General features: G+C 43.2%; 1 protein-coding gene across 3 annotated transcripts in view; it reads right to left on the bottom strand.

The window, feature by feature from the left end:
* The window catches only part of UBAP1 (ubiquitin associated protein 1), a 74,611-nt gene extending 61,834 nt beyond the window's left edge, over positions 1–12,777 (bottom strand). For 2 of the 3 annotated variants that reach the window (XM_017949783.2, XM_021927436.1), the window contains exon 1: positions 12,519–12,777. In XM_017949783.2, the coding sequence (XP_017805272.2) occupies positions 12,519–12,762 (244 nt within the window). In that variant the 5' untranslated portion in view covers positions 12,763–12,777. The remainder of the gene's footprint in view (positions 1–12,518) is intronic. The other variant, XM_009188616.1, reaches the window with a different exon arrangement.
* Between the last annotated feature and the right edge of the window lie 412 nt (positions 12,778–13,189).

The following is a 13,189-nucleotide window of genomic DNA, read 5'->3' as shown; positions in this document are numbered from 1 at the left end:
AGAGAGATGGGGTTTTGCCATATTGGCCAGGCTGTTCTCAAACTCCTGACCTCAAGTGATCTGCCTGCCTCGCCTCCCAAAGTTCTGGGAATTACAGATGTGGGCCACTGCGCCTGGCCCTCTCTTACACACTATTTTAAGAACATAAAGAACAGCAAAGATTTTAGATTGTACTTATTAGCTATAATAGCAGTATTACTATTTTAAAACCCTTTTTACATGAGTTCAATATAGAAAATAAGTAATTATAGTTGTAAAGAACTAATACTTTTATATAAAAGAGGAAAGGCAAAATATTTAAAGTCCTATAATTCTAAAATCTAAATTACAAATATATTCATTTGCAGGGGCTAAAAGTTAAACAAATAACAAACATCATTATGAACTTGTGATTTAAAAAAAAATATATTAGCCAGGCTTGGTGGCTCATGCCTATAATCCCAGCACTTTGGGAAGCCAAGGTGGGATGATCGCTTGAGGCCAGGAGTTTGAGACCAAACTGGGCAACATAGCAAGACCCCCAGCTCTAAAGAAAATTGAAAAATAAAAGAAGAGTTCAAGGCTGAGAGAGGTTGGTTTTTAAATTGGAAAGATGAACTAGAACTTCAGATTTTTTTTTTTTTTTTTTTTTTTTTGAGATGGAGTCTTGTTCTATCACCCAGGATGGAGTGCAGTGGCCTGACCTCAGCTCACTGCAACCTCCACCTCCTGGGTTCAAGTGATTCTCCTGCCTCAGCCTCCTGAGTAGCTGGGATTACAGGCATGTGCCACCACACCTGGCTAATTTTTGTATTTTTAGTAGAGACAGGGTTTCACCATGTTGGTCAGGCTGGTCTCACACTCCTGACCTCATGATCTGCCCGCCTCAGCCTTCAAAGTGCTGGGATTACAGGCGTGAGCCACCACGCCTGGCCTGAACTTTAGATCTTTCAACTCATTGTCCACAGTTCTGCCATTACAATACAAGCTCTCATAGCAAAACACACTATTTAAAAAGTTTATACAGGCCAGGGACCGTGGCTCATGCCTGTAATCCCAGCACTTTAGGAGGCCATGGTGGGAGGATCACTTGAGGTCAGGAATTAGAGACTAACCTGGGCAACACAGCAAAACCCCATCACTAAAAAAAATTTTTTTAATTAAAAAAAATTAAAATAAAAAAAAAAGTCCAAGGCTGAAAGAGGTTGGTTTTTAAATAGGAAAGCTGAACTAGGACTTTTTTTGTTCGCAAATCCACTTTTACTTTTCATTAGTTTAAATCCTTGAGGGGTACAACATCATGTGAATTCTGTGTCCAATGGTCTTAGCAGGAAGATTCCTTTGGAATTTGGCACGGACCATGTCTGTTTCCATGGGTGCAAATTACCTTTCCACAGATTACTCTGGTTTTGTTTGGTTTGCCACCAGGAATCACTGTGTTGTTCTTTGCCTTGTATACATAAGCACAAATCTCTTGCCCAAATAGAATTCAGTTTCATCTCAGGCATAAACACCTTCAATTTAAAAACAGTTATGTGCTCTCTTTGATTCTGGAGACCCCACTTTTAGCAAACAAAAAATGGCCTTGGACCACAGCCTTCCAGACACATTTGCCTTTTAGAATTCCTATTCCCAACAGGCCTCTAAAAGCTTCAAGATGGTGGAAAAAGTAAACTATAGCTTTCGATCTTTCAACTCACTGTCCAGAGTTCTGCCATTACAATATAATCTCTCATAGCTAAAGACACTATTTTAAAAGTTTACACAGGCCAGGCACAGTGAATCACACCCACAATCCTGGTGCTTTAGGAGGCCACAGTGGGAGGACTGCTTGAGGCCAGAAATTTCAGACCAGTGAACATACTGAGAATAAATAAATATACTCTCAAGCCCACACCAGACTCAGAATTTACATTTTAATAATACATCCAGGTTATCCATACACACACTAAAACTTTGAGAATCACTGATCTAAAACAGTGCTGTCCAACAGAACTTTCTACACTGATGGAAATATTTTATATCTCCATTGTCAATGTTGGAGACATATCAGACAGGGCAGATATAGAATGTCTCAAATTAGAACTGCACCTAAACATAATTTCTTACACTACTAAATGAAATAAATCTCCATTACCCTAATATATATACTCTTCCACTAAATATAATGCCAATAATATATCCAAAGCAGGCTGGGCACTGTGACTCACGCCTGTAATCCCAACACTTTGGGAGGCTGAGGCAGGTGGATCACTTGAATTTAGGAGTTGGAGACTAGCCTGTGCAACATGACGAAACCCCATCTCTACGAAAAATTTAAAAAATAAATTAAAAAAAGAGCCGGGCATGGTGGCATGAGGCCGCAGTCCCAACTACTCGGGAGGCTAAGGTGGGAGAATCACCTGAACCTGGGAAGTCAAGGGTGCAGTGAGCTGTGACTGCATCACTGCACTCCAGCCTGGGCAACACAGCAAGACCCTGTCTCAAAAAAAAAAAAGAAAAGAAAAGAAAAGAAAGAAAGGAAAAAAGATTCACTATTAAATTACAAGAACTGCAGGGCATGGTGGCTCAAGTCTGTAATCCCAGCACTTTGGGAGGATGAGGAAGGTGGATCCCCTGAAATGAGTTCGAGACCAGCCTGGCCAACATGGTGAAACCCATCTCCACTAAAAATACAAAAAAATTAGCCAGGCTTGGTGGTGAGGGCCTGTAATCCCAGCTACTCAGGAGGCTGAGGCAGGAGAATCGCTTGAACCTGGGAGGCAGAGGTTGCAGTGAGCCGAGACCACACAACTGTACTCCAGCCTGGGTGACAGAGCGAGACTCCGTCTCAAAAAATAAATAAACAAATAAATTACAAGAACTAGCTAATATTTCTTCTTTAAGAAAACGGATAGGACGGGACATAAACAATTAAAGACCTTCCATGATTTTTGTTTAAGATTTTAATATAAAGTTTTTTTAACTTTTAAGTTCAGGCATACACGTGAAGGTTTGTTACATAGGTAAACTTGTGTCATGGGGGTTTCTTGTACAGATTATTTCGTCACCCAGGTATTAAGCCTAGTACCTGCTAGTAATTTTTCCTGATCCTCTCCCTCCTATTTTTGCAAAAGTATTTTCAGAAAACAAAAGTTGTTAAGTTTGTTTCCTTTTGCTAGAATATCTCACAAATACAGTAAACCTCTGATGAAAAAATGAAATATTTCTGGCCAGGCACAGTGGTTCATGTCTGTAATCCCAGCACTTTGGGAGCTGAGGTGGGTGGATCACCTGAGGTCGGGAATTCAAGTCCAGCCAGACCAACATGGAGAAGCCCCGTGTCTATTAAAAATACAAAATTAGCCGGGCATGGTGGCACATGCCTGTAATCCCAGCTACTCAGGAGGCTGAGGCAGGAGAACTGTTGAACCCAGGAGGCGGAGGGTGCAGTGAGCCAAGATTGCGCCATTGCACTCCAGCCTGGGCAACAAGAGCAAAATTCCGTCTCAAAAAATAATAATAATAATAATTAAATATTTCCAATTTTGAAAGTTCACAAACTACCCCTAAAGTCTGCTCCAACAGTAATTTTTAATTTGGCTGACCACTTGACCTTGAATTCCACCCATGGAGCCAGATCACTTCTCTCATAAGGTGTGCTATAAGACACAATGATCGGCCGAGAGAATCACTTGAACCCTGGAGGCGGAGGTTGCAATGAGTCAAGATCATGTCACACTCCAAGCTAGGCGACAGAGCAAAACTCTGTCTTTAAAATAAAATTTAAAAATATATATATGTAATAATCTACTAGAAGAAAGAAATGGGGAAGTTACTGCCCATATCCCTCCCTGTGAAACTACTGAAGGAAATGTTAACACTCCCAAACTATAGAAAGATTTTAGGATTAGGAAGATTCCATTCTTACCAATAAGGCTGCAAACCCCACCTGGGACCAAGACCATGATGATGAGATAAAGCAAAAGACAGGCAAAGCCAGCCTAATCTTTTTTATTATTATTATTATTATTATTTTGGAGATGGAGTTTCTCTCTTGTCGCCCAGGCTGGAGTGCAACGGTGCGATCTTGGCTCACCGAACCTCTACCTCCCGGCTTCAAGCAATTCTCCTGCCTCAGCCTCCTGAGTAGCTGAGATTACAGGAATCCACCACCATGCCTAGCTAGTTTTTGTATTTTTAAGTAGAGACAGGGTTTCACCACGTTGGCCAGGCTGGTCTCAAACTCCTGACCTCAGGTGGTCCGCATGTTTCAGCCTCCTAAAGTGCTGGGATTACAGGTGTGAGCCACCACACCTGGCCCAAAATGGCCTAATCTTGAGTCTCCAATAGGTTATTAACGGAGGTTGGGAATAGGCCAGTGGTAGTAACAACAAAAAAGGCAGGGAGTTAAAAGGTAGCTGAAAGTGCCAGGCATGGTGGTTCATGTCTGTAATCCCAGCACTTGGGGAGGCCAAAGCTCAAGAATCACTTGAGGCCAGGCATTTAAGACCAACCTGGGTAGCAGGCCAAGATCCTATTTCTTTTTTAAAAAAAAAAAAAAAAAGCTAAAGACTGAGATTAGCATTCAAATCGTTTAACTTTGTTGCTCAGTTCTATTTACCCATCAAATCTAATAGTAACTAAAAATTCCCTGTTACACTTTTCTGTATTTCATGAGGGACACTTAAAACTATGGTATTTACGGCCGGGCGCGGTGGCTCAAGCCTGTAATCCCAGCACTTTGGGAGGCCGAGACGGGCGGATCACGAGGTCAGGAGATCGAGACCATCCTGGCTAACACGGTGAAATCCCATCTCTACTAAAAAAATACAAAAAACTAGCCGGGCGAGGTGGCGGGTGCCTGTAGTCCCAGCTACTGGGGAGGCTGAGGCAGGAGAATGGCGTAAACCCGGGAGGCGGAGCTTGCAGTGAGCTGAGATCCGGCCACTGCACTCCAGCCTGGGCGACAGAGCAAGACTCTGTCTCAAAAAAAAAAAAACTATGGTATTTACATAAGTAAGGATTCCCAATGATCTAAGAGCATGCCTTTCATAAATGTCAAAGCTATACTATATATCACTAAACAATATTTGTAGTGTATTTTTAATCTGGTGGTTGTTTTATATTTTTTTTTTTTTTTTTTTTTTTTAGTGAACCCAGATTACTCAGGAGATGTTTTATATTTCAGTGTGATCCTTGCCCAGATCAAATATTTGACTCCTTAGAAGAACAATTTCTAAAGTCAAAGTAATCACTAATCTTCTCACGGAAAAAAGAAAACATGTTTTTTAGCAGCTTTAATACACAACATAGAAAAATCAATGCCACCAAGATGTACATATGTATTTATACATATAACTTAAGTCATAAGGGTTTAATGGTAAGTAGGAGACACACAAGTCCAAGGAACTGGACAGTTTCTTTTTTTAAAAAAAAAAAAAAAAAAGCAAAAAACATTATTCTAAGATGTTTCCATATCAACTCTTCCACAATCCACAATTATTCTTGATAAGATAGGAGACACACAAGTCCAAAGAACTGAACAGAGTTTAAAAAAACAGAAAAGCAAAATATGTTCTTCTAAGATGTTTCCGTATCGGCTCTTCCACAATCCACAACTATTCTTGATAAAGCCCAATACTGTAAAAACTAGACATCAAAAAAATTTGAATATATTTTAGTGAAAGTGCTAACAGCTTAGACTGAGTGACACACTATCAATTGTATATAATACTGTCCAAACGAGAAAGGTCTCATTATCAAATCACATTAACATTTAATAAGATGCACATCTCATTCATAAATCTGTTGGTGTCTCAGTTTTGGACAATGTATGAAACCGACATGTAAAACACAATCCAGCCTCCTTTTAAAACCCTGTGGCCCTATAACTCCAAAGATAACAAGAAAGCAACTTTTAAGAAGTCTGCTTTTGTCATCAAGCAGACATTGGAACTAAACGTCAGATGAGACACCACATTATAGATAGGCATACTACTGTATTTATTAAAACAGCATGCCTGGCAGCAAAGAAGGATTTCCCAAATTTGATACAAGCACAAACCGGCCAGGCGCAGAGGCTCACACCTGTAATCCCAGCACTTTGGGAAGCCATGGCGGGTGGATCACCTGAGGTCAGGAGTTCAAGACCAGCCTGACCAATATGATGAAACCCCGTCTCTACCAAAAATACAGAAATTAGTTGGGCGTGGTGGTGGGTGCCTGTAATCCCAGCTATTCGGGAGGCTGAGACAGGAAAATTGCTTTAACCTGAGAGGCGGAGGCTGCAGTGAGCCAAGATCATGCCATTGCACTCTAGCATGAGCAATAAGAGCAAAACTCCGTCTCAAAAAAAAAACAAAAACACACACACACACACAAACCATGAAAGACTGAAAAATTCAGTTCACTAAAATTATGAGCTTTTCTCACCAGAAGACTATGAACAGATGAAAAGTCAAGTCATAAATTGGGAAAGGATATTTGCAACCTATAAATTAACAAATAATTAGTATCCAGAATATATAAAGAACTCTTAAAAATGAATCAGAAAAAGAGAAACAACCAAAAAAAAATATAGGCAACAAAATTGAATATACACTTCGCAGAAGCACAAATGACCAATGAATATATATGAAAAGATGACCAGGTTCAGGAAATGCTGATAAAAAACACCATTTCAAACAATTTCAAACCCACCAGATTAGGAAAAAAAAAAATTAATTTAAAGTCTGACAATATCAAGTGTTGGGGAGGAAGTGAAGCAGCCAAAACACACACTGCTGGCTCTTGACTCAGTAACCACAAGATTTACAATTACCATGAGCCAATTCAGTGACTCAAACTCTGGAAGTGTTTGGTAAGCATTAAGCAACTGATAATGACCAATCAAGCATTCTGAGAACACAGGAGGATTACTGCCAAATACAAATTTTGGCCCTTAATGAACCGGATTCAATCTGACTCAGCAATATAAAAAAGAAACTTTCAGCCATTTATCCAGTTTATCCAGTTTATTTTGTGAAGTACAAAATAATCAGGTATTCATTTCCTCTTAGAATACTGATGACATAATGTGACTAAAATTTTAATGAACCATTTATCATTCCAGTTACACTATTATTTCAATGAAAACAAGCAGTTCACACTGGTATTACTTTAAAACTAGTGCTTATACCTTGTAGGAATTGGAATGGTCCAGTGGCCACCTAAGAGGGGCAAAATGGCATAAAAGAATGCAGCATAGGCATTGAGATTGGACAGATTTCAGTTCAAATTCACTCTACCTAGCTGTAACTTTAGTTAAGTTACACAACCTCTGTGATCCTCAGTTTCCTCGGTACATAAAAAACACGCACATCACAACCTACCTACCTAGTTCAAGTGTGAGAACTGAGTGTTTTTGGGTTTTTTGTTTTTTGTTTTTTTGAGACAGAGACTCATTCTGTCGCCCAGGCTGGAGTGCAGCGGCATGATCTCGGCTCACTGCAACCTCTGCCTCCCAGGTTCAAGCAATTCTCCTGCCTCAGTCTCCCAAGTAGCTGGGATTACAGGCACCCGCCACCACACCCAGCTAATTTTGTATTTTTAGTAGAGACGGGGTTTCACCATGTTGGCCAGGCTGGTCTCGAAATCCTGACCTCAGGTGATCCACCCACCTGGGCCTCCCGAAGTGCAAGATGACAGGGATGACTCACAGTGCCCGGCCAAGATTATTTCTTTTGAGGTAGGGTTTTGCTCTGTTGCCCAGGCTGGAGTGCAGGGGCATGATCTCGGCTCACTGCAGCCTCAAGCTCCTGAGCTCAGGTGATCCTCCCACCTCAACCTCCCGTGTAGCTGGGACTATAGGCATGAACCACCAACCCCAGCTAATTTTTCTGTAATTTTTGTAGAGATGGGTCTCACTGTGTTGTCCAGGCTGGTCTTGAACTTCTGGGCTCAAGCAATCCGCCCGCCTGGCATTTCCAAAGTGCTGGGACTACAGGCATGAGCCACTGCACCTGGCCAAGTATTTAACAGGGTCGGGTGTGGTGGCTCACGCCTGTAATCCCAGCACTTTGGGAGGCCGAGGTGGGCAGATCACCTGAGGTCAGGAGTTCGAGACCAGCCTGGCCAACATGGTGAAACCCCATCTCTACTAAAAATACAAAAATTAGCCAGACATGGTGTCAGGCACCTGTAATACCAGCTACTAGGGAGGCTGATGCAGGAGAATCACTTGAACTCGGAAGGTGGAGGTTGCAGTGAGCCGAGATCACACCTTTGCACTCCAACCTGGGGGATAAGAGTGAGACTTCATCTCAAAAAAAAGGATTGGCTGGGCGCAGTGGCTCACGCCTATACTCCCAGCACTTTGGGAGGCCGAGGCAGGTGGATCATGAGGTCAAGAGATCAAGACCATTCTGGCCAACATGGTGAAACCCTGTCTCTACTAAAAATACAAAAATTTGCCGGACGCGGTGGTGCACCGTCTGTAGTCCCAGCTACTTGGCAGGCTGAGGCAGGAGAACCGCTTGAACCCAGGAGGTGGAGGTTGCAGTGAGCCGAGATTGTGTCACTGCACTCCAGCCTGGCGACAGAGCGAGACTCTGTCTTAAAAAAAAAAGGAAAAAAGTGTTTAACAATCCTGGCTCATTAGTATATACATAGTGTCAGCATCCTTTCCTCTGTGAATCTTGCCACTTTCAACTAAAATTTCTAAAACCTGAAATTGTTACTCTCAATTCATAGGAAAATATTAGTTACCTTCAAGTTATTTTCTAATGTTACAGGACACTGTATGTTACATGTTGGAAGAGCACTACTCTGCTTGCTTCTTTTTTCTAATTGAACATACTTTTCCTATAAGAAATTCTGGGCCGGGAGCAGTATCTCACACCTGTAATCCCAGCACTCTGGGAGGCCGAAGCGGGTGGATCACCTGAGTTGGGGAGTCCAAGACCAGCCTGACCAACATGGAGAAACCCTGTCTCTACTAAAAACACAAAATTAGCCACACGTGGTGGCACATGCCTGTAATTCTAGCTACTCAGGAGGCTGGGGCAGGAGAATCACTTAAACTTGGGAGGTGGCAGTTGCAGTGAGCTGAGATGGCGCCATTGCACTCCAACCTGGACAACAAGAGCTAAGAAGCTCCGTTTCAAAACAGAAAAAATAAATTCTGAAAAATCCTATTATTTCGTTAGAAATCTGGAAAAGAGGCCGGGTGCGGTGGCTCAAGCCTGTAATCCCAGCACTTTGGGAGGCTGAGACGGGCGGATCACAAGGTCAGGAGATCGAGACCATCCTGGCTAACACAATGAAACCCCGTCTCTACTAAAAAAAAAAAAATACAAAAAACTAGCCAGGCGAGGTGGCGGGCGCCTGTAGTCCCAGCTACTTGGGAAGCTGAGGCAGGAGAATGGCGTAAACCCGGGAGGCAGAGCTTGCAGTGAGCTGAGATCCGGCCACTGCACTCCAGCCCGGGCGACAGAGCGAGACTCCGTCTCAACAAAAAAAAAAAAAAAAAAAGAAATCTGGAAAAGAGGATGGATTTTCATTTGTTTTGGTATAGAAGCAGGGATTCCCATTCTGTGTGGGAAACTAAACCCAGATGATTTCTAAGCTTCTTTTCAGTTTGAGGTTTTTTTTTTTTAATTGTTAGAAAAAAAGTTTATTTAATGTTTTAAGGCACTCTGTATTACCTTTTGCATTTCTTGAGAAAGACTGTCTAAAAAAAAACCATCTGATTGATGATTAATATTTTTAATGAACCTGTAAGAAAAAAGATTACTCTTAATCTACATTTGAAAAATCTCAATACATTCAATAGTATAATTAAAGAACAGGAAAAACTTGTAATATTGGCATTTACACCCAGGGCTAATGATATTTCAATTATAATGCTGAAAATACTCGGTAAAAATTTTGGACACTGAATTAAACATCAGGGATCCAGCTGGGCGCGGTGGCTCACACCTGTAATCACAGCACTTTGGGAGGCCAAAGCGGGTAGGTCATTTGAGGTCAGGAGTTCGAGACCAGCCTGGGCAACGTTGTGAAACCCCATCGCTACTAAAACTATAAAAATTAGCTGGGCGTGGTGGTGGCTGCCTGTAATCCCAGCTACTTGGGAGGCAGAGGCAGGAGAATCGCTTGAACCTGGGAAATAGAGGTTGCAGTGAGCTGAGATCACGCCACAGCACTCCAGCCTGGGCAACAGTGCAAGGCTCAGTCTCAAAAAATAAATAAATAAATAAATAAATAAATAAACAAACATCAGGGATCCTTAAATACCATAGTTAAAAGACATGCAAGATAATGTGACATTTGCCAGTCAAAAATACGTGCACTAGCAGCTCATGCCTCCCAGCAGTTTGGGAGGCTGCGGTGGGAGGATCATTTGAGCTCAGGAGTTCAAAATCAGACTGGGCAACATAAGGAGACCCCAACTCTACAAAAAAAATTTTTTTTCATTAAAAAATACACTAACAATCATTGATGAGACTTGTCTACAGATCTATTGTTATCTTTTCAGAATACTGTTAGTCTTCTTCAAAATCAAAGTGAAAAAATCTTTCAGATACACAGAAGAAATGCCATGATTAGGAAATCAGTCTTAAACACTAAACTAAAGAGAAATTGAAGAAGTTTTTATATTTACAGAGTTTAATTTTTTTTCCTTTGCCTTCTTTAAAACAAACAAACAAAAAAAACACACAGGCCAGGCGCCTGTAATCCCAGCACTTTGGGAGGCCAAGGCCGGAGGATCATTTGAGGTCAGAAGTTCGAGACCAGCCTGACCAACATGGTGAAACCCCATCTCTACTAAAATACAAAAATTAGCCAGCCATAGTGACAAGTGTCTATAAGCTCAGCTACTCGGGAGGCTGAAGCAAGACAGCCACTTGAACCCAGGAGGCAGAGGTTGCAGTGAGCCAAGATCGCGCCACTGCACTCCAGCCTGGGCAACAGACCGAGGCTCCCTCTGGAAAAAAATAAAAAGAAACAAACAAAAAAGAAGTTTTTTTTCCAATGAGGTCCTAGCAGGTTAGCAAAGTTAACTGCTGTGCAATGACAGCGATGGTCACTGACTAAAGAAACATTAAGTTTCACATCTCCATAATAATAATGATTGTTATTAATGCAACACACAGTAGGTATTCAATAAACACAATGAATAGAACAAACTAGAAACAAAAATTTCATAAAATATCACTTACAGTAAGTTAATGCGGACAATGTAATTATTTTAAGACTTGAGACATTTCACATTCTTTGCCATAATACGGAATTTTTTTTTTTGAGTCGGAGTCTCACGTTGTCGTCCAGGCTGGAGTGCAAATGACTCAACCTCTGCTCACTGCAACCTCCGCCTCCCAGGTTCAAGCCATTCTCCTGCCTCGGCCACCAGAGTAGCTGGGATTACAGGCGCCTGCCACCACGCCCGGCTGGCTTTTTGTATTTTTAGGAGAGACGGAGTTTCATCAAGTTGGTCAGGCTGGTCTTGAACTCCTGACCTCGTGATCCGCCCGCCTAGGCCTCCCAAAGTGCTGGGATTTCAGGTGTGAGCCACAGCGCCCGGCCAATACGGAAACTTTTGGTTTAACTAGGTTGGGACATTAACTAGAAAGAACTATCACTAAAGACTAAGTATCTTCTTTTTCCCCACCATCAAATCTGATAAAATTAAAAAGGAAAACATCCACCATATCTAATCAAATTCTGAAATGCTAATAACTGAAAAGACAAAGCACTAACGAGTAAAGTTAGAATAGAATATATGTAATACTTAACCAAATTACCAAATCTGGTTTCGCAACACTGCATGGTGACAAAAAAGTATCAATATTTTATTTCAGTTTAACATAAAACGTATTTTTATGCCCAACCACACTTTTAACACGCTAGTCTGGAAACACAGTTGGCAACAAAGGTCAAAGATCACTGATATAGCTCAAATAAATGAACCTGACGTTCCACAAGAAAGACTGGGGCGGTTCCTGAGGCCCAGGTGGACTGTATAGGTAAGCCTCCACCCAAGAAACAAAAAAGGCGGATAAACATACCTGGAGAAGACCAGACAAAGCCAAAGATATCCCCAAAAATCACTCAACTCTGGTCTAGTCTCCACCCTTTCTCCCCAGTCTCACTGCCTCAGGGAGAACTAAATCTACACCGCACGTCCCCAGCTCACCCTAAACTCCCCACCACTCACCTTCTTTACTAAAACCTGGGTCCCCCTCCCTGACATCCTCTAGTTCCCACCGAGCTCTCAATCCAGCCCGACATAAGTCTACTATGCCTGTCTTCCAGTAGGGTATTAGTCTCCTTAATCCGAACTCATTTTCCCGCATCCCGTTTACCCTCCGCCCCTTCAACTCCGGTCCCCTCACTCCGACCCTTCTCCCAGAATCCTCCCCAAATCGCGGGTCTCCGGCCACTTTTCCCTCCCACCTCCTAGCTCCGGCGCCTTTCACCTCGCTCAGCCCCCCAGCCCGTTTCCTAGTCTCCCAGAACCGGCCCCCTCCCCCAACTCCGCCCCTCTTCCCCCTCCCCCAGAGGGAGGCCCCTCTCACCTGAATGCCGCTGCTGCCGCCGTCCCAGAAGCCGAAAGGTGCTGGCACCGGCCGGCCTCCGAGGCTCGGTCCCCGCTGAGCTCCCGACGGCCCCTAGGGAGAGCGAACGCCACCACCTCCAACTCTGCCCGCTCCGGGCCAGGCCGTCACCGTAGCCACCGCCAGTGCCGCAGCCGCCATGTTGAAGTCCCACTTCCCTCCTCCTTCCCCTCACCGCCCCACCCCTTTGGGCGTCTGACGTCATGGCGCCGCGCTCCACACGCCCGGACCAATGGGAAGAGCCGACGGTGGCGTAGCTAATCTCCCTTCTAGCGAGGAGCTACTCCGGCAACATGGAGCATTGCAATTAGAATGAGTAAACCTTGCTGACCTAAGGGGAAGGAGGAAAGGAGGGGATCACTAAGAGTGTAAGACTTGGATTTGGCGAGGCGGCCAAAGCGGGAAACCCAAGAGCCTTGAATCGCGAAGGGATGCCCAAAGAGTTAGCAGCGAGTCCTACTTGTGAATTAAGACGTCTAGCTTCTGTTCAGGGTCAGCGACCTGATACAACTCATACGCCTTCTGGGCCTCACTTTTCCCATGTATTGAGGACTAAGTTGAAAGGTGACCTCTAGGCAGTGCGCAGTGGCTCACGCCTGTAATTCCAGCACTTTGAGAGGCCAAGGCAGGAG

The sequence above is a fragment of the Papio anubis genome, chromosome 13, assembly GCF_008728515.1.
Source record: "Papio anubis isolate 15944 chromosome 13, Panubis1.0, whole genome shotgun sequence".
In the NCBI taxonomy this organism is placed as follows: Eukaryota; Metazoa; Chordata; class Mammalia; order Primates; family Cercopithecidae; genus Papio; species Papio anubis.
This window is presented reverse-complemented; position numbering and strand designations above follow the sequence as displayed.